The sequence below is a fragment of the Enoplosus armatus genome, chromosome 18, assembly GCF_043641665.1.
Source record: "Enoplosus armatus isolate fEnoArm2 chromosome 18, fEnoArm2.hap1, whole genome shotgun sequence".
NCBI classification, from domain to species: domain Eukaryota; kingdom Metazoa; phylum Chordata; class Actinopteri; order Centrarchiformes; family Enoplosidae; genus Enoplosus; species Enoplosus armatus.
Genome location: NC_092197.1, coordinates 187,414 through 214,915, shown reverse-complemented (window position 1 = coordinate 214,915; position 27,502 = coordinate 187,414). Strand labels below are relative to the sequence as shown.

The window sequence follows — 27,502 nt, the reverse complement described above, 5'->3', positions numbered from 1 at the left end:
AAAAAGAACAGAAGTATCAAAAATAAAAGTACTCATTATGCAAAAAATGTTCCCTTTCATAGTATTAATCAAAATGTGTACAAATCTACATGAGTAATTGTACTAATATATAATATCATATTAATAGTATTATGAGTGGAATGAAGACAAAGCTGCTGAGAAAGAAATATTTATTCATAATTACATATTTTACAAAAGTAGAGAAGCTGATAAACCTATTAACATTCAGGTGTTAATGAGGTGCGCCATCTTTTCTTTCACAGTTTGCCACCAACAAAAAAAGAGGAATTCATTATTATTAACATCATTGTTTCTTTCTGACCAATCACAGACATCCTGTTGTGTTTCCACCAAATGGCTGCTTCAGATTTGTGTGCTAGCTGATGCTAACAACTGTGACAGCTCTGATTGGTTCAAAATAGAAACAAAAAAGACAATTTAAAAAGGACAAGTGAACAATAAAGCTTCAAACATTCAAACTGTTTCCGTGGATGGAGGAACTTTTTATTTCACTTTGTGTAAATCTGAATCGGAACTAATTTTGAAACATTCTGAACTAGTATGTTTGAATGTTTCATTTTTAGGTTAATGAAAAATATAATATTAGTTTGTTACATTTTGTTAATTACTACATTTTTGTTTTTGGTGATTTTAAAGGAATATTAAAGTTTGTTGTTTCAGGTTCTGGGCGAGCGACATTGAGACAGAATGGAAAAAGAGAGAGAGACAGAGGTTTGGCATTTTCCCCTTCATGAGGCACAAGGCATTCTGGGAGTTTGTGTCCTTGTCATAAAAACATATTTAGATCCTCCACAGCTTCTTTGTTTAAAAGATTACCCACTATGCCTTAAACTCTTAGAATCTGTCTTTCATCAGTCCCCTCTCCCTGAGTCTGCAGCTTGACCAATCAGAGGCTGCCGAGCCCCTCTCCCACTCTGATTCGCTGTCCTGGCTGAAGGTTGAAGCTGAAGTCTTTTGGAGCTTCGAACAGCAGAACGATGGTGGAGCCGAGGTTAAACTCCCCCAGCGCCACCCCCTTCTGTAAGGACACGCCCCCTCCATCAACAGACACCACGCCCCCTTCACCTGCCCCCTTCAACACCTGGTCGCCTATGGCAACATAGCTGCGGTCGTGGAAGGAACCTTTACTGTAGCGAGGAACGTTGGTCTGAAGCTCCTGAGGACAAAACACACAAACTGTTGAAACCACAACAACACAAACTTATTACATATTTTAATACCAAAATTAATTAATTATGAATAACTCTGATTAACAGACTGATTACAACACTAAAAAGAACAAATGTACTGCTGATTGCTAGTAACACATCCAACTACAATACAGATAAGAGACACAGCTGCTGCTAACTGATAAACTAACTTATGTTAATAACATTTAAAGTAGAAATAATAAAAACTAAACTGGTCCTCACCTGGTCAAAGTAAATCCTGATAGAGCCGACGTTTGTGGCTCCGACCGCCGTTAATGAGAAGAAGCCGTGCTGCCATTGGCCGCTGAGTGCCACACGCTCGTTATGGCAGAAGAGCTCTTTGACCAAACGAGCCACGCCTGGGTTAACAGACATTAACGAGCCTAACGAGGTGAGAGAGAGAGAAAGCGGTGAAGAGCAGGCAGAAAGCAGAAATCAGACAGGTGAACAGATGAACAGACTCTCACCTGGGAAGTGACGTCGAAGATCCACCCTCCAGTCTGTGGGCGAATGGAAACAGTGATAATCACCTGGAGCCAGATAGACCACGACGTGGAACAGGTCGTTTTCAGGTGACGACAAGAGGAGGTCCCTGAACGACGACGAGGTGTCTAAAGAAAGAGAGAGACACGAGGACAGATCTATCTTCAACAGGTTGTGGACCCCAGAAGTTCTCCAGACTTGACCAGGACAGGTTAGTCCCAAGTCAAGACCAACAAGTCCTAAATCAAGACAGGTTAGTCGCAAGTCAAGACCAACAAGTCCCAAATCAAGACAGGTTAATCACAAGTCAAGTCCAACAAGTCCCAAGTCAAGACTGACAAGTTCCAAATCAAGACAGGTTAGTCACAAGTCAAGACCAACAACTCCCAAATCAAGACAGGTTAGTCACAAGTCAAGTCCAACAAGTCCCAAGTCAAGACAGATTAGTCCAAAGACAAAACCGACAAGCCCAGACAATTTACTAAGATGTTTTTTTTTATAAATGAGTATTTATTTCATTTCAGATACGCTTCAAGTTTTTGTTGTGTGGGGTCCACACATATCTTTGACAGATTTATAATCAATTTGTTATGTCATATGGGTTGGGAAGTGGTCTTACTGTTGCCCCGCCTCTTCTGTGGACCCAGGAAGCTCTCCAGACTGTAAGTGACCCCCTTCACCTGCTCCACCTCCGAGTTCTTTACCCGACCAAAGTGGAGGATCTTCCCATCAGCCGGCGAGATCTGACAGACACAAGAGACAAAACAACTTCTGATAATAAAACTACCGTTAGCCTCTGACTGACCTACATCAGACCTCACATTATTAATTGAATTAATATCATATTTATATTATTATCATTAGAAATTATTATCATAATTAGTAACTTGGACTTACTATACTTAACTGTATTTTGTAAACATAAAAATCTCACACATTAATGCTGTATGCTGACGATCTAATTTAAGTGTAACTCTAATCCCACACATCACTGACCAAACTCAAACTACCATCATGCATTGTGTCTCTCTTTGTCCGCAGACAAGTTTCTTTACAGTAAATTCACTCTAAAGAAACGGGAGATGAAGTATTCAAAGTTTCACAACTCAGAAAAGGAAAAACATGAACTGATGGAGAGAAAACTGAAAACTATAAAACAAACTGAAAGGTCATGGAGGCACAGGACAAAGTTTCAAATCAAGTCCAAGTCAAGACCAGCAGGTCCAACTTCTAACCTTTTGTCTTTAAAGTCCTAAACAAGTCGTTATGCAATTTGCATTTATAACTTTACAAAAAAAAAGGGAGACAACAAAAAGACAAAATATAATATATAATATATATATACAGTGCTTAACAAATTTATTAGATCACCTGTCATAAAAATGAGAAAAATATTTACAACAAATATTTTAGAAATCTGTCAAAAACTTGTTTCAAACTAAAAATTGTATTGTTATTTATTAGGCAAATAACAAAGTGGAACAACTAAATAGTTCTTATTCAGATATATTAACCAAAAATCTTAATATTTTGTATGACCTCCTTTGGCCCTGATAACAGCTTGCATTCTTGCAACCACAAAACATTTTTTTCTGTTCAGGAATGAAAGTAAATAACTGTAATAATAATGTGCTTTACAATTTTTTTCTGCTTTTTTGTAAAACAGTAAATTTGAGAATTCATGGATAACAACAATAATTATATTTTAGCATTAAAGACATCATTTTGATTAAAGAGCTTGGCTTGCACATACTGGTGGATTAACCATTACAGAAACATCAAATATTTTGGCAATCAGCAATACTGTTAATTTAGGGCAGCGGTGACAACACCTTACACTGGGTGGTGGTCTAATAAGTTTGTTAAGCACTGTATATATATATATATATATATATATATATATTCATATAAGAAATATTAAAACAATTAAAAAACCTTGATCTTGAAACAAAGAGAAGAAAAAGAAGGAGGAGGAGGAGGAGTGTTACCAGACAGGAGGAGGCGCAGAGCGGTCGCACTGCAGGTTTGAGACGTCGACGGAAAAATTCACCCAGATTCCGATAGTGATGTAAATCCTCCACCGCTGCCTCCTATTGGACGACACAAAGAGAGACAGGAACAAATTTAAATAACAAATTTATAATATTTAAAAATAAACAACACAAAGAAACAAAAATATAAAAAATAACTAAACCAGTTCTGTGGGTGGTGGCGAAGGTCTGGATAAGTGCAGGTGGACCATGCTGACATGTTTTGGTTTTGTTCTTATATTCATCCTGGTCTGGTCTTATTAGTCTAACTGGTCTTTAGTATTCTTGCATCACATGGTTAAATGTTGATTTCATAGAACCATAGTTACATCTCATTATAACGGCTCATGTTTCATCTGATAATAATAATAAAAATAATAATACATTTTATTTATAGAGTGCTTTTCATGATACTCAAAGACACTTTAGATAAGTTAAAATGGTGATAAAAGCAACATATTAAAAACATAAACACACAATAATAACACATTAAAAGTTCTGAAAAGGTGGGTTTTGATTAGTGTTTTGAACATGGCCAGTTTGGTGCCGTCTCGGATGCCTCCGGGTCTGATGCTTGGTCCTCAAAGGTGGAGACAGGAGGCTGCGGGAAGGAGTGTGGTGGTGGATCGGTGAGGTAGGAGGGGGCCTGGTTATGGAGGAGGACTTTGAATCTGATCTGTTGTTGGACAGAGAGCCGGTGGAGGTTCTAGAGGATGGGTGATGTGGTCACGGGAGTGGGAGTGAGTAAGCAGGCGAGCAGCAGAGTTCTGGATATACTGAAGTTTATTTAGGACTTTGGATGATGTGCCATAAAGAATGCTGTTACGGTAGTCAATTCTGGATGTGATGAAGGCATGGATCAAAGTTTCGGCGGAGGATCCTGGCAGGATAAGCAGATGGGCTCATGCTGGCTAGCGATGTAGCAGCCAGAGACTGAGAAATTGACTGCACCGATAGAAGGACGATGAAGTTAAGCTGTGGATCAGACCAGGGAGTCTTGGAGCTAGTAAGAGAGGGAACTTCTTGGCAGATAAAACGATGAGCTGATCTGGAGATGTTGTCTAATGTAAATGTATTAATTCTGTGCATAAATGTCTTGTTGTCGTCTGGGACAGATATTTATTAGAATAATTATCAATGCCAATTTTTACATTGTACTAACTCAAAGAAATGGATTTAGTGTAACTCTTAAATGTTTTCTTTATTTCTCATATTTCAGTATTCGTTAACAGCGTGATGAACTAATGACCACATCAAACTGCACGTCTTTATTCTGCATTTCAACTTTTCTGTTAAATTTAAGATGAAAAAAAAAAAGAAAGTAAAAACTAAAAATTTGTCCTGGCTGTTCTGACCTGCATGTTGACCCCAAAGGTCCAGATGTAGAGGGAGTAGACAGGTTTTCGGAGCCAGGTGGGGAGCTCCACCCCGTTCAGACGACCCCAGGCCCGAGAGAGGAGGCGTGTCGGGAAGGAGCGGTACAACGTCACCTGCAGCACCAAACAGGAAACTACATGTTAATTTTTATCTGGTTTTCAGAAGAAGAATATTACTGTAATATTTTATTTAACTGTTCAAGAAAATTAAACTTTTGTAGAAAATGAAGGAGGCGGTGAAAGAGGAGAGATGGTCAGAGAGGAGAAGAAATATGAGGAGAAAAGGAGGGGATAGATGAGAAACAGGAAGCAAAGTAGAAAAGGATGAAGAGAAGAAGAAGACAGGAGAGAAAATGAAGTAAATCACAGAAAAGGAGAAAGAAAAAAGATGAGCTGGTAAACTGGTTTGACTAAATACCGTCATTAATATTGTGACTACTGTAGTTTTCAGAGGGCACATGAATGCAGCGCAGCTGAGATTCTGTTTCTACAGGTCGATCTGTTTTCTTTTCTTATATTATCAGCATTATCTCTGTTTTCATGAGTGCTCCTGTTCTAACAACCAACACTTAAGAACTCTTCTGCACCTTCTCCACCTCTAGACCTCTCAGATCCTCTGAACAACAGTTTTTAACTTTCCACGATGGAGGCTGGTGGGTGAGGCAGATCGTGGGTGACAGCACCAAAACTCGACACAATCAACCAGACCTTTGCTCTAAATCAAAAGTTCCTCCTCCATTGAGACTTTCAAGACGAAACTCAAGACGTATGTTTCCACTGGCCTTTGGTTGGTCTTAGTGGTCACAATATGATAGTATTTTATAATATTTTATTTTTTATAAATTAATCTAAAAGGTTTTTATCCTGTTTCACATTTGTGCACATATCTTGATATTGCTTTGTATTCTTCATTTATTATTGTTATTGTGCCATTTTATTGTCATTTACTACTGATATTTTACTCACTATTGTTGTGCCATTCATTTCATTTTGTAAAGCACTTTGGTCAACTCTGGTTGTTTTTAAACGTGCTATATAAATACATTTGATTTGATGATTTGAACCTGCTCGTATTTATGGTGTTTTAAAACCTGCAGTAACTGATTTTGTGTCCACTTGTTTTCAGCAGTGAACTCAACATGACATATTATCATTTTATAAAGTAGTTGTGACATCTAGCAGACACAGAGCATCGAGATCATCTCAGCAGAGTCTACTGCAGAGTCAGAGCACATCTGCCACAGCAGTCACTGCACATATTCTACTGCAGTCACTGCACATTTGCTACAGCAGTCGCTGCACATATTCTACTGCAGTCGCTGCACATATTCTACTGCAGTCGCTGCACATATTCTACTGCAGTCACTGCACATGTGCTACAGCAGAGTCACTGCACATATTCTACTGCAGTCACTGCACATCTGCTACAGCAGAGTCACTGCACATATTCTATTGCAGTCACTGCACATCTTCTACAGCAGAGTCACTGCACATCTGCGACAGCACAGTCACTGCACATCTGCTACAGCAGAGTCACTACACATCTGCTACAGCAGTCACTGCACATATTCTACTGCAGTGTTTGAGCACATCTGCTACAGCAGAGTCACTGCACATATTCTACTGCAGTCACAGCACTTCTGCCACAGCAGAGTCACTGCACATATTCTACTGCAGTCACAGCACATCTGCTACAGCAGAGTCAGGGCACATCTGTCACAGCACATATTCTACTGCAGTCACTGCACATCTGCTACAGCAGAGTCAGAGCACATCTGCCACAGCAGAGTCACAGCACATCTGACACTGCAGTATCTCTAAGCACTTGTTCTGAATGCACTTATAAGCTGTAATGTTCATTAATGAATCAACCAGAGCAACATGATAATTCATTTTGATGATTTTGACCTGATGAATGTAAGTCCTTTAGTTGCTCTCTATCTGTGCCTGTATGCTGTTTGCAGCTGAGCAGGTGTGTACAGTGGCTTTTTACAGCGATTACTTTGAAATCTACTGAGACTGAACCGGACAGGAAATGTGCAGCAAAACCAAAACTAGGAGCTAAAGAGGCTAAAAATCTCCGTAGAGCTGCAGAGGTGGAGACAAGTCATGATCATTACTACCAGACACACTTTAATGTATCACAGAGACAATTATTAACAGAGAAATATTGATTACAAACGCTTTAAAGAGGAGGTGAAAGTAAAGACGTAAAACAGGAGAAAAGGAAGGAGGGAGGAGACGAGAGATGATGAAAGGTGATAAAAGATAAAATTAAAAAAGGGGGGAAAAGAAAATAACAAAAGGAGATAAAATTAGGACATATATGTATGATCGTTCCCCTCCCTCCCAGTTTCCCTTCATCCAATCAGAAGCCAGTCGGCAGCTGCTCTTACCCGATTGGCCAGTGGCTGCAGAGCCCTGACGGACAGGACATAGCAGAGGAAGGCGATCGGCCAACGGCGCCAAGGGGCGGGGCGACACACGCCACCACTGAGCATGCTCAAATGGCGACGAAGAGCCAAACGAGGCACCTGGAGCCTGATTATGATAATGAGACTTCATAAGAGTTCATGAGAATGTGAGGAAGGTGAGGGGGGAACAGAGGGATGAAGGAAGGAGGAGAAATAAATTGAGGCAGGAGAAAGAAGGGAGGAGGGAGGTGAAGGAACGGAGAGATAAAAATCTAATCTGCTGGAAAAATTTTGAACATTTACCCCAAAAAATTACACCAAAAACAAAAAGAAGAACAAAAGATTAATAAATTATAGAAAATGAAAACAGGAAAAATAAATTGAGGAATAAGAAAAAAAGATAAAAAGACAAGGAAAAATAAAAGAAAGACAACAAAAATTGCGGTCAGGACTCAGCCTTTATGATACACGATCTACCTGGTGAGATACTGAGGCACCCAAGGAAGATGAACACATTTAATATAAGGGTATAAGGTTTTGGACCTCTTAAGACTAAGAAGATTTGGTTGAGGAGGATAATTTTCATTTTACTTTTGATTTTTTATAAAGCATTTGTTAATGTGGAACACTGCGTCACTCCCACATGGAACTACAAAACAATTCTCAGTTAAACAGGGATCTACTGTGCTAACTTCGGTTCGCCATTTTTTACTTATTTAGTATATTTTCTGTTTTTTGTCTTAAATGGGTGTTTACATCTGTTCTTGTTCTGCTGCTCATTTGTTGTTTTATTAATTTTTTCTTTGGCAATGGAATTGAGCTCTGCCTTTTTGGTTGTACGAAAGAGAGTTAAATAAAAAAAACAAAAAACTAAATTTTACAGTCTTAATCCTTCCTGGTGGTAAAGGAAGGATTCAGGTGCTGAAGTGAAGGTCTAATGACAGAGCTTCATCCAGCTGTTTGTAAACAGGGAAGATAATTATTTGTCAGTCATGAATGTTGTCATAAAATAAAATCTTGTCATAATATATCCTGCTAACTGATCCAACACACAACTACACAGTAGAAAGGTATACCTGTGCCATTAGTCCCACAATAAACGATTATTTCCACAATTACTGAGTTATAAATGAGGACATGTTTTGCCAGGTGAAACACTGAATTATAAAGGTGGGCGTATCACTGGAAGATTTTGAAATTTGAAAGCGTCACTCACTGAAGGTGGAAGCAGACGAAAGTGTTTTGGCTCAAACATGTAAAACTACTGAACGGCCCTATAGTGAGAAGTTCACGTTATGAAGTTGGTTTCACTCAGAGTTGAGTTTTTTGGATTTTGTTGAGTTGAATCTGAGTCGAGTCAACACCTCTGAAAAGTAAAAGTGTAAAACAAAAAAGACAAATTTAAAAAGTTTGAAAGGAATAAAAAGAGGGAGGAGGAGGGGAAGGAGGGGGCGCGGACGCTAATGTAGCACACAGTCGCTAACACAGCTAAGCTACAGTGGGAATGCTAAAGCCTTGTTTATGCTCGCGCAAGCAGGACTCCATAGATGTCGTGTGAGCGTTAAGATTGCACAGTGGCGTTCATGCTTTCAAGCGATGCGTTGCATTGTCCACAGCTAACTCACTGACTCCATGGCAACATTATAATTCCTGCTGACATCCCCTAAAGCAACCCCGTATGGGAACTGTAGTTTCAAAACTTAGTGCATACATTTTCCCCCAAATAGACATCAGACAAAGAATAATAACAGCAGTGACTACATATGAACTTGAGATGAAAACCTGTGGACATACAGACAAATGACTCGGTTCCTCGGTTTTGTCTGATTTTTTTTTTTATATACGTGTCGTTATGTCCAGATAAACTCTAAAACTGTTTATATATATATATATATATATACACACACACACACACACACACACACACACACACACACACGTCTGTCCTCTAAACCAGAGGTCTTCAAAGTCTGACTGTACCCCCCCCTCGGACAAAACCGATCATTCATATTTAGTCACTGCTGTTATTATTCTTTGTCTGATGTCTATTTGGGGGAAAATGTATATGTATATATATATATATCCCTTTGTTCATACTGCAGCAGGATGAGGACCCCAAACACACCTCAAAACTTTGCAAGAACTACTTGAAGACCAAAGAAGACCAAGGAGTCCTGACTGTCATGGACTTTCCTCCACAGTCACCTGACCTCAACCCCATTTAACTATTTATGGGGGCACTTGAAGACTCAGAAAGCCAAGCCTTCTGTGACATCACAAGAAGCCCTCTGGAACATTGTCAGGTCATGCTGGGATAACATGGGTCATCAGGTCTGGCACTAACCTGTGGAGTCCATGCCAGCTGGAGTGCATGCTGTCATTAAAGCAAAAGGGGGACAAAAATCTGACCTTTTGGACAATGCCACAAATTTGCTTAAATTTGATTGCCAACCTAAAAATAGTGCAGAATGTCTTCTTCATTTATGTCTTCTTCATTTTACATGTCATAACTTCTTGTGTTTGCAAATGTTTCTGAATCCTCAAACTTTGTGATTATTTCCAGGTTTATGTGAAAATATTTGACATTTTCAATGTGGTCTCAGACTTTTGGAGCCGACTGTAGATGTATGTGCATACTGACTTTCTTCTCTGTGTGTTTGAAGCTAACTGGGTTAGCAGGTTAGCACAGGATAAACTAGAAAGAGGCTAACGTAGGCTAAGATCAGCTAAAGCTAAAATAGCTGACCTGCTAAACTAGCCGTCGCCATAGAAACCACACACACACACACACACACTAATCTCCTCTAACCTGGAAAGCCCTGCTCTCTCTCTTTGTTCCTGTATCTCGCCCTCAGACCTGCTGTTTATTTACTCAGAGAAACAGTTTTAATCTGTCTGTGTCTGTCTGTCTGTCTGTCTCTCTCTGTCTGTGTCTGTCTCTCTTCTTTTCTTCCTCTCCCACCTGAATCGTGCTGACGTTCTCGTCCTCCCCCCTCTTCCTCCTGCTCCTCCTCCTCCATCTCTCTCGCCCTCTCTGTCTCCGTCGGTCGCACGCCGCCGCCTCACCTGCCGCAGCAGATCGCGCTGCCGACGCTCACGGCGACGAGAGAAGAACCTCACCATGAAAGTTTGGTTGCTGACGACGCAGCAGACAAAGACGGCCGATAGCGCATGCTGATGTTTATATCACACAGGTAAGATCAGAGAAGAAGAGACAGCTGAGTCTGTTCACTGAGAGGAGAGAAGAAGTGACAGAGGCAGAGAGGTGTTAATACTGAAGAGCACCGCCCTCTCTCACCCCTCCCTCTCTCATTGTTTTGTCTATAAGTAGAACAAAGAAAAGGTCCTAAACAAGGTTTAACACATAGAAATACAATGAATTATCAAATTATTAGCACTTTACTTATATACAATGTATAATTTGTTGGTTTTCTTTAAGTGAATTACAGTAAAATAATGATTTTTCTAATTTGCTTGTTTATGTATTTTTTTCTTAATCTTCCTCTTATTATTATGCCTTTATTTAAAATTAATTTATCATTAATTTTAGTTTTGACAGTTTAAAGTATAGAAGTGATTTAGTTAGTTAAATTATTGGTAATTTATGATTATATATTATATATAATATTCAATGTTTATTGACTCATACATTTAAATTACTTTGTTTTATCATTTAAAATTTGTTTTTATTATTTTATTATAACATGTAAAATTAATTATTATTGAATTATCAAATACATTTTTTAAAAATACATTTAAGGCTATGGCCATGCTGCTGCTCTAATTTAGAATTTATGTTTTACAATTAAATATTATAAATTATTTTCATTTAATAAAATGTAAAATGAATGTACTGATTAAAAACCAAGCAGATGAATAAATAAACTAAGAAAAACATTTTTACTACTACTACTACTTAAATTTTGTCCAATCAGAGCCTTCCCCTCTCCTGCCCGGTCACTGATGGACCAATCAGACCATGTCCTCTGTGAACAGACCAATCAGGAGGCAGGTGGGGCAGTGAGGAGAGGAGGCGGGGCCAGAGTGAGGTTGTGGTGTCAGTGCAGCAGAGCAGAGTGACATCATCACTGTGACATCTATGTTACCTTTCACCCCGTGACCTGGGTTGATGAAAGCTTCATGTTAGCAGTCTTCTTCTTCAGTGGTTTTATTAGTACATGAACTGTAAACTGTTCACAGGTGACCTCTAACATCTTTATCAGGTAGAAGGACACACACACACACACACACACACACACACACACACACACACACACACACACACACACACACACACACACACACACACTCCCATTCATAGTACAATTCCACATCAGCGTTCCACAGCTCAGTGTCAACACGACACAGTTTTAGAGTTTATCTGGACATAACGACACATGGTTTTAACAAGAAGACAAGAAGAAGTGAGGAAGAAATAAAAGAAGTGAAGAAGAAGACGTGAAGAAGAAACAGAAGTGAAGAAGAAGACATGAAGATAAATGGTAAATGGTAAATGATCTCACTTATATAGCGCCTTTCACGGTTCCCAAAGCGCTTTACAGCTAAGTCTCATTCACCCATTCACTCACACATTCACACACCAATGGCGACCAAGCTGCAATGCAAGGTGCTGGTCTCCATCGGGAGCAACTTAGGGTTCAGTGTCTTGCTCAAGGACACTTCGACATGACGGGGGCAGCCGGAGATCGAACCCCCAACCCGCTCTAACCAGCTTTACCTCCCGTGCGACAGTGCTAACCACTGCCCCACCATGCCGCCCTTCAGAAGAAACAGAAGTGAAGAAGAAGACATGACGAAGAAGTAAAGAAGAAGATGAGGAAGAAATAAAAGAAGTGAAGAAGAAACAGAAGTGAAGAAGAAGACATGAAGAAGTAAAGAAGAAGATGAGGAAGAAATAAAAGAAGTGAAGAAGACGACGTGAAGAAGAAACAGAAGTGAAGAAGAAGATGAGGAATAAATACAAGACAAGAAGAAGACTTGAAGAAGAAACAGAAGTGAAGAAGAAGAAGAAGAGTGCCCTCTCCTACCTGTGTGGGAGTGGCCAGAGCTCCATCCTCCTGCTCACCCCTCCTTCTGTAGTGCTGGTAACCAAGGTAACCACCACCTGTCACTAACAGGAGGGGAAGGGGCCGGGGGCGGGGCAGGAAGCCACGACCTGAAGAGAGAGAGACCTGATTGGTCCAGAAAGTCTGACACAGAATCCTACTGGTTTTACTGAACCTACGGATTCCACTGGTTTTACTGTCTCTACTGGTTCCACTGAGAGAGGACAATAGATTTTCACACAGAATGAAACTGACTGTTTCTCAGCAACACACTGACCTGCTGGTCAATACAATTTACAGGAGCTGATATACAGTATATGTGCAGTAAACCGTTATTGTCAATATTCGGTAATATCTGTAATACTCTGGTTCTTAAGTACTGCAGTAAATGTACACAGTCTTCACATGTCTGACAGGAAGTCTTCACATCGTTGTGTTCGACCAACAGAAGCAGAGAGATTCAGTTTATTATCTTATAAAACAGATTATTGATGATCATGAATATTCATTGATGATCAGACTGAACGTTAATCAATAATGATTAGTCGCAGCTCTGGTGTTTATCAGCTCCGTCTGCTGTAACAATTAACTCCCCTACGTGTCACTATGGTAACCGTCCACAGATCAATAGTTTAAAAAGTCATTGATTACACTGGGGAACAATTTGAAAAAAAAATTCTGTTGAGTTGGATTTTTATGTTGATTAAAACTAAAATTGGCATGCTGTTTCCAAAATTGCAGTCAGTTTTTTTCTAGCACGTCAAGTTTTTTCTCCACAGCTTACCCTCCAGATAAGCAAAATTCCACTGATTAGCTGTAGTAAGACTTGCCAGCTGATTACGATTGGACTCATCTACAGCTACGTGGCAACTTGTTTGTGCAGTCACAATTGAGACAGTGCGGTGAGAGGTGTGTGCAGCTCCCAATAGGTCAGTACTATCACACACATATCTGTTAAGTACAGTATTTTTCATATTTTTTAAGAAAACGGGGATCCTATAGTTCAAAAACTTGACGTGATAGAGAAAAACTGAGATCAGTTTTGGATTCCGCACCCAAAAATTAGTTAAAAACAGCTGTCAGACCTAACTCAACAAAAATTGTGTTCCCCAGTGTTATCAGCCGTTTGTGTTACAACCATCAAACTGGAGGAGGTGAAGAAGAGGAGATGGTGGTGGTAAAGAGGAGGTGGAAAAGGAGGTGAAGAAGAGGTGAGGGTAAAGAGGAAGTGGAGGTGAAGGTAAAGAGGAGGTGAAGAAGAGGAGGTGCAGGAGAACTCACCTGTGTTCAGGCTGCGCTGTCGGCTGCAGCTCAGAGAAAATGTTTTTCTGTTAAAACAAACATGACAATTAAAATAAGTAAATAGATCAAATAAATATTTGTGAAATTCTGAAACATGTTTGCTTTAACATGTACACATAAAAATGTTGAAGCTCTGAATTAAAGGCTATTTTGATAGTAATGAAATGTCTCTGTTCTTATTTCAGCCTTTTAACACAGAGATCTGGTCTATTTGGTTAATAAATAATGGTATTACAATGAAAGTCTATGTGAGTATTTCAAGGTACATTTATTAGTCATTCTACAACACAGGGCTGCACAGTGGAATTAAAATGGTAGCCCCCTTCACGCTGCACACACAGAACATACATACAAATATCCCAAGTCAGAATAAAAATAGAAATAATACAAACAGTTATTTAAACACACACGTTATACACGGCAGAGGTATGGCCATCAACACAGAGTTCAGAGTCCGGCAGCAGATACATCTGTATGTGTCGCCCGAAAGACGTGAGCAGGCTGTGACGGGGGGGGGGGGGGGGGGTTTCATGTTTGAGACACATGATGTCTGGATTTTAGAAACGATTAAATATTAATTCAATATAAACCTTGACCAGAGTCTGGTAGAATCACAGGTCAAACTGTTTCTTCACCTCACACAGCGTCACTATCACGACAAATCCGTCACACTATCACTACGTTTCAGCCACACGGCCAAAAGTTAACACGCCACTGACTCACGTCGAGCTGTTCACTTTAATATTTTCTGTAGTAAAACAAATTCAGTGAAATACCTCGAAGTTACTCCAGAACACACCCTCCGCAAGGCCGCCGCCATGTTGTGTTTGTGTAAGTGACGTTGGGACGTCGTACGTCACGGTAAATACTCCTGACGATCTTTACCCCGAGTTAGTCTGTCAACCGTCATTAACCGTGGGTTTACAAATTTAATGATACTGATAAAGAATAATTTGAATTTGATTTCAATGATAATATCACAGACAGAAACCACGTGTCCGCTGAGGATAAAAGACTTACTTTAATAAGTATTAATGAACTAATCCATTAACAGAGTATTAGTAATTGGATGTAAGTCAGTCCTGTTTTTACTTCCTGTGTTCATCAGGACACATGAGGTACCCCAAATTATTAATTATTATTAACATCAGAATCAGAATCAGAAATACTTAATTGATCCCTGGGGGAAAATTGTACAGTAATGGTGCTCCCATTCAAGAGTATAAAGTAGCACAAATTTAGAAATAAGTTTGTACAAAATATAAAAATAAGAAATACAAAATAGAAATATACACATTTACAATATTCAAGTGAAAAATAAAAGTAAAAAGTATATACAATAACAATACTGTTGTGTATGACTATATATGTATTGCACTGACATTTAAAGAATAAATAATAATGAGGTAGTATGTGTAGAAGCAGGTCCAGATTTCCAGTCTGTGTCAGTGACATTCAGAGGGAGGAGTTGAACAGTTTGATGGCCACAGGCAGGAATGATTTCCTGTGGCGCTCTGTTGTACATTTGGGAGGAATGAGTCTCCCACTGAAGGTGCTCTTGTGTCTGACCAGTACATCATGGAGAGGATGTGAGACATTGTCCAAGATGACCCGCAGCTTGGACAGCATCCTCCTCTCTGACACCACCGTCAAAGAGTCCAGCTCCACCCCCACAACAATCACTGGCCTTGCGGATCAGTTTGTTGAGTCTGTTGGAGTCCGCCACCCTCAGCCTGCTGCCCCAGCATGCAACAGCATAGAGGATAGCACTGGCCACCACAGACTCATAGAACATCCTAAACATAGTCCAGCAGATGTTGAAGGACCTCAGCCGCCTCAGAAAATAGACTAGTGTTAGTGTTAGAGATTAGTGTTCACCACACAGTCCAGTTTATTGTCAATGTGAACTCCCAGGTACTTGTAATCCTCTACAATGTCCACACTGACCCCCTGGATGGAAACAGGGGTCATCGGCACCTTGGTCCTCCTCAGATCCACAGTCAGCTCCTTTGTCTTTGTCACGTTGAGCTGCAGGTGGTTCTGCTCGCACCATGTGACAAAGTTGTCCACAGCAGCCCTGTACTCCTCCTCATCACCCTTACTGATGCATCCAACTACTACAGAGTCATCAGAAACCTTCTTAAGATCACAACTACATTCAAAAAAATATAGTAATAAACAAAGTGAAGTAAATAATAAAGGTAAATAAATATGCGTTATGGATTTAACTCTATTATTTGGAAATTACTTCTGGCGTTTCTACAGCCCTACAACCAGATAAGGAGAACATGTCCTGGGTCTGTTGAACCTGCTTCGTAGTTCAGGTCTCGGAAGTCTTCTAAGTCGAGATGAAATGAAAAATTCCCCTTTAACCCTTTTAGATCACATCCCCGGTATTGTATTCTTATATCAGAATCCCCCTCGTTTCATTTCGACTTTAACTTCTGATGATGATGAAAAGAAAACCTCTCATACACAAACACAGCTGATACTGACCTGAGATGCGTCAGTGAAGCTGTCAATCAACTGACTCGAATCAATAATAAACTTTAATGAGCAGAAACAAACTTTATTTGTTCCAAAAATAGACACATTTTCATCAGAAATATATATTACACTTTAAAAACTCCAAATACTTCACCACCAACTCACACAGTACTGTAAAAGTACTACAGTGAAGTCTTTTCAGATTTTACTTAACAAAAAAAAAAAATGAAGCCACCTGTGCCCTGTTGTGGGCGTGGCCTCCTGACTGGTCACCTGTCCTCCAGCAAACATCATCCACACTGTTAAAAAATTATTAAATATTTCAGAAAATTCACATTTTAAACAGCCTACACTGTAAGAAAAACAAAAACATCAAGTACACTGCAAAAAATAAAAACCCAGCTACATCAGACCAACTTGCTGATGGTGTTACCGTGGTAACGCAGCGGTAGCGGGCATGCTAGCAGCTCTGTTTATTTGGCCTTTAGTCAGCTGACAGGAAGTGATGTCACAGGTCACACGTCCAGGCCCTGCCGTGTCAGGAAGTCTTCGAGCGCGCTCAGTCGCTCCACCAGCATCACATCCAGGTCTGAGTCGTCATCGCCAGTGCTGTTGCCATGGCAATGTCGCCGAGCCGCTGCCCGTTTCCTGGGCACCGCGGCAACAGGAAGCCCTGTCCCTAAAAAAGATACAGATAATAATTATTTACATTTATGTTCTTCAAAACCACGTCGATTTAACAAACTTTAAATTCGTTTAGACAAGAAGAGACAGACAGAAAGAAAGACAGACAGACAGACAGACAGACAGACAGAAGATGCAGTGATACATTTGAAATCTTCCAAAACTGTTTTTTATTTTATTGATTATTGTTGCGGCTCAGCAGGTTGGCCACTGATCTCAGGAGGTGTTGACTGTCAGGCCAGCATCTTTAATGGTAGCTCGCTGCCATCAGTGTGTGAATGAGAGGAACACTGTAAAAAGGGTGCGTCCTAAAACCCTGAGATGAGTCAGGACTTTTACACTTCCTGTTTCATTGTCTTGAAGGGTTTTCTGAATTTTGGTTAGATGCCTGAAATAAGGTCTGTGGTTAACACAAGCTCTAGAGATTTTTGCGTTTTGTTCGAAAATATAAAATACATCAGTAAATACCCCACATGTGAATTTTTTGAAGCTTTTATATGTCACAAAAAAGGCGGTTGCTAATGAGACTACAGAGGTTGTCTGGAATGTCTTCATGTTGAACACAGAAACTCATCTAGTCTGCCTCGCTATGTTTATACTCTATATCTATCAGTCTGTATATCTTTATCTATCTATACATCCATATCTATCTATCTCTGTATTCTCTTAAAAGTTCAGCTTTTGGTGGTGACGTTACGGTATACTTCGTTTATAGCTTAACATTAGCTTTCGCGATTCCATTTACGCTTTATAAATCATAAAGTGGTGTTCATTAGTGAATATTATCTTGTTGAACAAAATGTTTAAGTATCATAAATGTTTGTTTACCAGTTTATTTTCTGCAATAATCCAAAATCCAAAGGAAGAATCTCATTGGCTTTTAGTCGAGGGAACCAGGGCGATGCTAACTTCAGGGTTGGCCAACAAAAATATGTCATCCCTGCGACACTCTAATAATTATTAGAATTACAACACTGAGTGTAATTAACAATAAAAACTGTAAACAAAAAGCAGGAACATAAAATGAAGCTTTTGTCTGTCTCCCTCTGTGTCTCCCCCCTCCCAGTGAACTACAGTACCTTGCGGCCTTTTCCTCTTCCTGGGCTGAGTGAAGTCAGGGAAGAGGAGGAGCCTACGTCTCCTCTGCTGGCCAATGAGGAGCAATGCTCCGTCCTTTTCCCTCGGCTCCTCAAAGATCGTCTCCAGACTCCTGCGGGATGACAGCAAGGCATGCTGGGAGATGTACTTTATACAACAGATTTACAGCGTTTCTGTCTGTGTTCTTGACATGGGATTTGTAGTTTTTCACCTGTTGGTAGTGGGGGATTTGTAGTTCTTGTTGGTGTAAATCTCCTCCAGACTGAACTCTTTCTTCTTTAACCTGAAAATAAATAAACATTATTTTTTCATTCTATTTTAATATTTTCAATGACCTTTTTTCCCTATTTTCCCTGCACTCCTCTCTCCTGACCTTTTGACCTTTGGCAGCCCCATCGGTGTGAGAAGGGTTTCCCGCGGCGACGCCCGGCGGATTCGTATCTGTGAGACTCGTTTACCACGCTGCACAGAGAAAATACAAATAAAAGGAGAGAAATTTAGAAAAATATCAAAACATCAAAGCATCAGCGCTGTGACCTACGTCACAGCTTTTTGCTGACGGCTTAGCGGGAACAAGATGGAGTCGTCCTTTACATAGAAAAAGAAAATCAGACGAAAAATTCCACCTCTCCATTTGTGCTGAGAAACTCCGAACCCGCTGCTGATTGGCCGGCAGGGAGCGGAGCAGACAGTCCAATCGCTGAACATGGGGGGAGGGGCAGGGGCCGACGCCGAGGTAGGACAAGGCTCCGGAAGCTGTGATTGGCCCGCTGCTTCTGCTGTCGCCGGACAGAAAAAGTTGGGCTGCACACACACACACACAAATTTAGTTTAACACTAAAAACACAACAATTAGAAAATAAGGTCAACAATTTATTTTAATGATTTACATTAAAGTAAAATTTTATTTGTAGTACAAGCGCTATAAAAAGTGACAAAATTAGGAAATGAAAAATGTTAAAACTAAAACAATGAATATAGTGTCATTATTTATTGAAGTTACCTTGATGTAGGCGTTCGCATGTAACTGCAAAGACAAAACATTTCAAAAATGTAATTTATGTTCACAGTGTATCATAATAATACCTGACAATAACTATAAAACTGACACTAAAACAGATACAGCTTAATGAAACTTTGATAATTGATAATAAAATATATTATCATATATATAATAATAATAATAATAATAATAATATATTGTTAAAACAAATTAAAACTAGCATGAACAAATGTTACAATGGACTAATGAATATTAATGAGAGTTAATGTAAATAGGACAGCCGACCAACCAGTGGTCGCTGCTCAGACTGGGCGGGGCTGTCCAGTCCTTCAGGGTCCGCAGGGGACTTCCACAAGCTCCACCCCTAACTGACTCAGACATCGTTTCAATGGCAACCGCTGATAGCCGCAGCATGGGGGCGGGGCTAAAGGAAGAGGAGGAGCAGAGCCATAGGCGGACAGCACTGTGATTGGAGGAGAGGGGAGGGGTAAAGTCAGAGAAACGCCATTGGCCTGTAGAGATGTTGAGTGCTTCTGATTGGCTGCAAGCCCGACCACTCTGGACTGACTGCAGGACGTGCAAGGCATGCTGAGAAGAGGAGCTGGAGATGCTGGAGGTAGAAATTTATACAATTGATGAATAATAGATTTTTATTACTATATGTAAACCTATAAGAAAACAAAGTATAATTGATTACTCTAATCAATTATACTTGTTGCATATTTCCTTTCAAAATGTAAAAGTTTACACAATTTAAGTGTTTTAATTTAAGAAAATAAAAAACAACCATAAATTATGATAGATTCAGAGCTATTATCTACAATTTATTTACAATTTATATTAGTACAATTTTAAAAAAGCACATAGTTTTTATAATTATGTATTTAAAAAGATTGAAAATATTTTTGAATTTAATTTATATTTATTTTAAATAATTTATAATATATATTATTAATAGTATGGATTCATAATTACTTGTTTACAATTTATATTTAATTTTATCATTTTAATTTAAGTACTTTTATTTTTAGATTTATAGAATTCATTATGAAGATTTGAAATAATCTTGAATATCATGACTATAGATTTATTACATATAATTTAAATATAATTTTAAAAAGTAATCTTACATTTCAGTTTTTTATATAATATTGTATACATTTTAAATCAGTTCAAATAATTATACAAAATAATAATAATTAATTCATAACTCCTATGTATGCATTGTATCTAATGTATTGTTTTATATAATAATGTATAGATTTATGGTTGTTTGTCTGCGTCTCTCGCCCTCTCTCACCTGTGTAGCAGCAGCGGCGCTCTGCAACCATTCTGCCTGACGACACCAAAGGTCTTCTCTGATTGGCTGGTTCCTCCCCCCTCTCTTCTTCTGAGTTTCCTCTGGTTGAAATTGTGCAGAGTGAGTGGTGCCTCCTCCTCTGCTCCTCCTCTGAAGGAGACCGCCATCCGCCCCACAAATCTACCAGCATCCTCTTCTTCTTCATCTTCTTCTCTGTTTTCTGGAAAAATACCGCGCTCTCTTCCTCTGTGGTTCTTCCTCCTCCTTTTCCTCCCCCCACCCTCCCCCTCCTCATCTCCTCTACTTCTCCAACTCTGCTCTGATTGGCTCAAACTAGAGGGAAGAGGAGGTGTGGGTGAGTCCTCATTGTCTGATGAAGATGATGATGATAATGATGAAGTGGTAACAGGTGGGAGGTGGGCGGGGCTACAGGAGGAGGCAGGGCTGAAGGGCAAGGCAGTTGAACCTAAAGAAGAATAAAAACAGACAGACGAGTTTAATAGTTGTAATCAGTGTTAACATTTGTACCTGACTTGCATCAGTTTGTAGAAATAAACATCTACTACAATTCAAATGTGTGAAAACTAAAACTATTGTAGTCAGTGTAGCACCTTTAATGCCCAACATCCTTCAACTTCCTGTCACTTCACATCGAATACGATCCTCAATAACAGCCTCGATAACAGCTTCAATAACAGCCTCGATAACAGCTTCGAAAACAGCTTTGAAAACAGCCTCAATAACAGCTTCAACAACAGCTTCGAAAACAGCCTCGATAACAGCCTCGATAACAGCCTCGAAAACAGCTTTGAAAACAGCCTCGATAACAGCCTCGATAACAGCTTCAATAACAGCCTCAATAACAGCCTCAATAACAGCTTTGAAAACAGCCTCGATAACAGCTTCAATAACAGCCTCAATAACAGCTTCAATAACAACTTCAATAACAGCCTCGATAACAACCTCAATAACAGCTTCGATAACTGATTCAACCACAGCTTCATAAGTCATTCAATAACAGCTTTGAAAACAGCCTCGATAACAGCTTCGAATACAGCCTCGATAACAGCCTCGATAACAGCTTCGATAACAGCTTCGATAACTGATTCAACCACAGCTTCATAAGTCATTCAATAACAGCTTTGAAAACAGCCTCGATAACAGCTTCAAAAACAGCCTCGATAACAGCCTCAATAACAGCTTCGAAAACAGCCTCGATAACAGCTTCAATAACAGCCTCGATAACAGCTTCGATAACAGCTTCGATAACTGATTCAACCACAGCTTCATAAGTCATTCAATAACAGCTTCAATAACTAGCCAATCATTCAACAAGTGTGTTGTTCGACAAGATGAGTGCAGATGGGGAGGAAACTGTTATCAATTTCAGTTATTGAAGCTGTTATTGAATCAGTTATTGTAGTGCTGGGCGATATAGCTGAAAATGTTATCACGCTAAAATGTTTCATTTCAGTCTATCGATAATTATTGCTCATTTTTAATGAGCTATTTAATAAACACCAGGAGAAAAAAGGTTGAATGTAGCCACTATATTTATTTTGAATTTTACTCGCATGGCCAGACCTCATCTCCACACTTGGTTTTAGTGCTGTGGCAGCACTGGAGGAAATATACTCACGAGCTGACCTGTCCTTAACTGATTCAATAAGTGATTCAATAACCGATTTGTTTGACTCTCTGATTGTTGCTCCTCTGTAGGTCAGACTATCCTGGAGGAGGAGTAGGAGATACAGGAGGACACAGACATAACTCACCAAGAGAACAGGCTGCTCCTCCTTCTTCTCCTTTCTGCCTGCTCCTTTTCTTCCTCCTCCTCCTCCTGCTCCTCCTCTCCAGAGAGTCCAGACGACGACCGAGGGAGGCCAGAGCTCCTCGCAGGAGGCGTCGCACCTCCACCCGGTGAGCTGAGAGGAGGCGAGGCAGGAGGGAGGAGCAGGGGCAGCAGGGAGGATGAGGAGAAGCAGAAGGAAGAAGAGGAGCTGCTGGAGGAGGAGGAAGAAGAGAAGCAGTGGGTGAAGAAGAGGTAGGAGGTGGAGAAAGGAGGGATGGAGGGACAGGAGGAGAAGAGGAAGAAAGAGGAGAACAAATGGCAGAAGAATGAGGAGTACAAGGAGTAAAAAAGACAGAAGGAGGAGGAGAAGAATGGTGATAAAGGAGAGGAGGAAGGGGAGCAGAAGAAAGGGGAGGAGAATCATGGGAAGAAGGAGGAGGTAAAGGAGAAGAAGAGACAGAAGGAAGAGCAGGAGGTGGAGTACAGACTGAATGAGAAGACAACAAGGAAGGAGGTGGATGATGAAGGGATGGAGGACAGGATGAAGAAAGAGGAGAAAAATGGGAAGGTGGAGGAGAGACAGAAGATGGAGCAGGAATTATGCAGACAGGAGGAGTAGAGGATGATGAACAATGGAGAGGAGGAAAAAGAGAAGGAGCAACAGGAGGACGAGAAGGGTGGAAAGAAAAAGGAGAGGAGGTAGGAGAAGTACAAGGAGTAAAAAAGACAGGAGGAGAAGTAAGAGTGCAGAGACCAACAGGAGGAGAGTGAGAAGATGGAGGAGGTGGAAGAGGAGGAGAAAGGAGGGACACAGGAGGAGCAGTGGAGAAAGACATAGAAGAGAGAGGAGCAAGAGTAGGACGTGAAGGAGAAGGAAGAGTGAAAGATGAAGAAGAGGAGGCACAGGGAGGAGGAGGAGGAGGAGAGGTGGGTGATGAGGAAGAGGAGGAGCTCCAAGGAGGCACAGGAGGAGAGAAAACTCCTGAAGGAGGAGAAACAGAAGTCAGTACTCTCTCTCTTGCTAACTCAGCATGTAAACATAAGGTGTCCCGCCCAAATATGAACTGCTGACAGAAACACATTCAAATTTAAACAGATAACAAATAAAGAAATCAACACACACCTGTTTGTGCCTCGTCATCATCATCACCCCCATCAGCCAATGGAACAACGGGAGGTGGAGTCACTGCTGCCAGGCCCCGCCCCCTGTCATCACTTTCATGCAGTGTCAGCGGTCGAGTGAGCATGGCGAAGACTGAGCGAGAGAGAGAGAGCGAGACAGGGAGAGAGACACACAGAGAGAGACAGACAGAGAGAGAGACACAGACAGAGAAACAGAGAGAAATACAAATGAATCCAAATTGATGTTATTTTTTTAACTAGAAAAAAATTAACACAATGGACAAGACACTTGGGCTTCGGGCTGGTTTAAATGGTTATATATCAACAAGCCCCTGGCTAGCCGTTAATGGAACTGAATGCAGGACCCTGAATTCATATCAGCTGATAATGTTTTCAAAGGTGGGCAGGAAAAGACAAAACACCAAATCACCTGAAGACCGGCGCATCTTAAAATATTCAGCAACACCAAGTCCAGACAATCCAAAAGGTTCACTGAACAAGGTCTGGTACGATATTCAGTCGCACTTTGGACGCAGGGGCAAAGAGGGGAACAGGGATCTCAAACCTGACCCATTCATTCTAAAAGGTGACAAGACAGTCAACAAAGAAACAAAAAAAAAACAAAGACCCACTGGAGACTGTGGTGAGAAGCTTCATATAAACACACAGAGACTATGATGTCAATTGTGATTTATGAGTTTCAGAGTTTTGCAGATCTGAAAGCTTGATTAAAAGTTTCTGGAGACCGTCCGTGGAGAGCAGGAAACAATGTAGCAACCAACTGTCAACGGACTCATTCCACTGGTTTCATAATAAATGGAAATTCCGATAAACGTACTTGATACAAAGTACCTGTGGACCTGCTCAGAGCAGCACGCTGGTGTGCAAGAACATGTTTATATAATCTATATAAACATTGCTTAAATATTGTATTATCGAGGCGGAGTCCTTTTCAGCAGCCCTGGTCTGATACCCTTCACTGGGGGGTATCAGTGAAGGGTATCAGACCCCCCCCACACACACACACATCTCCCACCTTTCCTGTCTCTCTCGTATGTCACTATCCATTACAGGTAAATGCCAACTGCCGAAGATTATAGTTATCAATAGTTAATTGTAAATTATTTTTTTTAAATGGTCACGTATCAGGAAATATTACAAATTTTAAAAAAAGTTTGAAATTATAAAATAAATACACATAAATATACATAAATGCAGAGAAAGGCCAAAAATAATAAAATCTTTCTTTATTCTGGTCAATATTTCTTATTCAATGTATTTACTGACAATATTAATATTATTAAAATAAATTATCAATATTAAAATTGTCAACAAAGTCAAGAAATGAAAGGCTAAAAATCTCAACAAAGCCCCTCTCAAGTCCTCTCGCGAGATTTCACCAACTCCTGCTGGTAAAATCCCAGAAATATTCTTGAAAATCTGAATCCGTTTTCACTGTCAACTCATTAACGGATGATTTTGACGGTTTATTTCGTCACAGCGGGATTTTGTGTGACGTAACACGAAGGGAAACTCAGAGAAAGCGGGAATGTTGCGGGTCGAAGTGAGGATAAAACGGGATTTGGGAGACATAAAGGAGAGTGATCAAGCTAGCTGCGACTAGCTGCCGTTAGCAGGCTTTACTGTGTGTGAAGCTGTTAAACAGGGACAAACCGGGACATTTTAACGGTTAATTTTACCTTTTTCAAGCCCCGCGGGTCCGTTAGTCTCCGTTAAATCCTCTTATCTTTCATTTTAGGTAGTTTACTGGCTGGAAAATGCCAAATGTGACCGGTATTTCCAGAGGAATCGGTGTCTCTGTTACCACTGCAGACCGGCGTCAACCTTACGGAAGCCACACCGACGGAACTTCCGGTGGGGGCATCAAAATAAGAGATCCTGAGCGATAGGATAGCGGAAATTAAATGGTAATCACGCAAAAGATACGAAACCTTTCAAACTAAATAAGTTACATGCAACTGAAATTTGTCATTTCGCATACAGCGCCCCTGGTGCAGTTTTCAGGGTGGACGCCATAGATGTCACACCAGCCACCCTTCAGTTCCCAGTTCACAGCTGGAATACACCCTACTGTCTATGCTAGAGGGTTAGGGTTTCCATCCAGGGGGTCAGTGTGGACATTGTAGAGGATTACAAGTACCTGGGAGTTCACATTGACATTAAACCCGCCAGGGTGGTGAACACTAATGCCTTCTACAAGAAGGGCCAGAGCTGTCTCTATTTTCTGAGGCGGCTGAGGTCCTTCAACATCTGCCGGACTATGCTGAGGATGTTCTATGAGTCTGTGGTGGCCAGTGCTATCCTCTATGCTGTTGCATGCTGGGGCAGCAGGCAGAGGGTGGCGGACTCCAACAGACTCAACAAACTGATCCGCAAGGCCAGTGACGTTGTGGGGGTGGAGCTGGACTCTCTGACGGTGGTGCTGTCCCCCCTTGTTAAATTATGAATTAACTGTGATTAACCACATTTTTTTGAAAGCTGAGTTCAAAAACAAAAACAGACAAGCTCCGCCCCTGTTCAGAAACATGAAACAAATATTTGATTTAAAAGTGTTGATCTTTAAATATTCTTTAACACTGAGACTGAACACAGGTCAGTTTAACCTGCTGCTGATCAATACACAATAAAACTGATAAAACACCAGGATGTTTGGTCACCGCTGTAACAACCAATGAGAGAGAAGCAAAAACAAAAATAAATTGTACAAACAGGAAACAGCTTTTCATTTAATTTGTGAAAAAGAAATCTGATGTGTCATCACCAGCAGGAGGCGATCATGAGATAAAACAACTGAAAACTTCAATATTTGTGACATAAATAAATGAACAAACTGAAGCAGGACGTATATTATAAAACAAAAAACTAAAAAACTAAAACAAAAAAAAACTAAACAAAAATATAAAAATATAAGTATAAAAGAGGGAAATCAGGAGGGAGTTTAATTTCCCCCTGGGGATCAATAAATTATTTCTGATTCTGATTCTGGTTTGAGACTTGTCCTCGGTTTGAAATGAGTTAAAGATTTAATTCAAAGAATTTTACAGGAAAAACTTCCCTACCTTTTTCTGTTTGTCATCATAACATTTTTTTGGAAAGCTGAAACTAGCCACACCCAGGCCTGATTACTGCCAGACCTGTTGAATCCAGAAATCACTTAAATAGAACCTGTCTGACAAAATGAAGTAGGCTGAAAGATCTCAAAAAGCAAAACATCATGCCGAGGTCTAAAGAAATTCAAGAACGGATGAGAAACAAAGTCATTGACATCTATCAGTCTAGAAAGCGTTACAAAACCATTTCTAAGGCTTTGGGACTCCAGCGAACCACGGTGAGAGCCATTATCCACAAATGGAGAAAACTTGGAACAGTGGTGAACCTTCCCAGGGGTGGCCGGCCTACCAAAATTACTCCAAGAGCACATCGACGACTCATCCAGGAGGTCACAAAAGAACCAAGAACAACATCTAAAGAACTGCAGGCCTCACTTGCCTCAGTTAAGGTCAGTGTCCATGATTCAAAAATAAGAAGGAGACTGGGCAAAAATGGCATCCATGGGAGAGTTCCAAGGCGAAAACCACTGCTGACCAAAAAGAACACATAGGCTTGTCTCACATTTTGAGACTTTTGGGAAAATATTCTGTGGACTGGACGACTTGCCGTAATTGATGGAACCATGAATTCTGCTCTCTACCAGAAAATCCTGAAGGAGAATATCCGGCCATCAGTTCGAGACTCAAGCGCACTTGGGTTATGCAGCAGGACAATGATCCGAAACACACCAGCAAGTCCACCTCTGAATGGCTTAAAAAAAACAAAATGAAGGATATGGAGTGGCCTAGTCAAAGTCCGGACTTAAATCCAATTGAGATGCTGTGGCATGAACTTAAACAGGCCATTCATGCTCGAAAACCCTCCAATGTGGCTGAATTAAAACAATTCTGCAAAGAAGAGTGGGCCAAAATTCCTCCACAGCGATGTAAAAGACTCATTGCCAGTTATCGCAAACGCTTGATTGCAGTTGTTGCCGCCAAGGATGGCACAACCAGTTATTAGGTCTTGGGGGCAATTACTTTTTCACATAGGGCCAGGTAAGTTTGGATAGCTTTTTTCCCT

The 27,502-nt window shown here is 40.4% G+C and overlaps 2 protein-coding genes and 1 long non-coding RNA gene across 3 annotated transcripts; all 3 read right to left on the bottom strand.

Moving 5' to 3' along the window:
* Positions 1-156: 156 nt before the first annotated feature.
* Positions 157-14,702, bottom strand: pisd (phosphatidylserine decarboxylase). The gene is made up of 9 exons (XM_070924688.1): positions 14,659-14,702; positions 13,862-13,908; positions 12,563-12,690; positions 5,080-5,214; positions 3,683-3,784; positions 2,314-2,437; positions 1,679-1,822; positions 1,434-1,594; positions 157-1,177 (listed from the first exon to the last, which is right to left on the bottom strand). The coding sequence occupies exons 1-9, from the start codon at positions 14,700-14,702 to the stop codon at positions 908-910; spliced, it is 1,155 nt and encodes a 384-aa protein (XP_070780789.1). The 3' UTR covers positions 157-907.
* Positions 14,703-16,477: 1,775 nt separating this feature from the next.
* LOC139301705 (uncharacterized) lies at positions 16,478-20,716 on the bottom strand. The gene is made up of 8 exons (XM_070925160.1): positions 20,455-20,716; positions 19,444-19,764; positions 19,155-19,178; positions 18,778-18,955; positions 18,525-18,613; positions 18,363-18,434; positions 18,133-18,263; positions 16,478-17,048 (listed from the first exon to the last, which is right to left on the bottom strand). Exons 1-8 carry the CDS (start codon positions 20,619-20,621, stop codon positions 16,885-16,887), a joined length of 1,146 nt encoding a protein of 381 aa, XP_070781261.1. The 5' UTR covers positions 20,622-20,716; the 3' UTR covers positions 16,478-16,884.
* Positions 20,717-23,094: 2,378 nt separating this feature from the next.
* Positions 23,095-25,201, bottom strand: LOC139300888 (uncharacterized). Its single transcript, XR_011598873.1, has 3 exons — positions 25,069-25,201; positions 23,370-23,501; positions 23,095-23,228 (listed from the first exon to the last, which is right to left on the bottom strand). It is a non-coding gene; the product is annotated as an uncharacterized lncRNA (long non-coding RNA).
* Between the last annotated feature and the right edge of the window lie 2,301 nt (positions 25,202-27,502).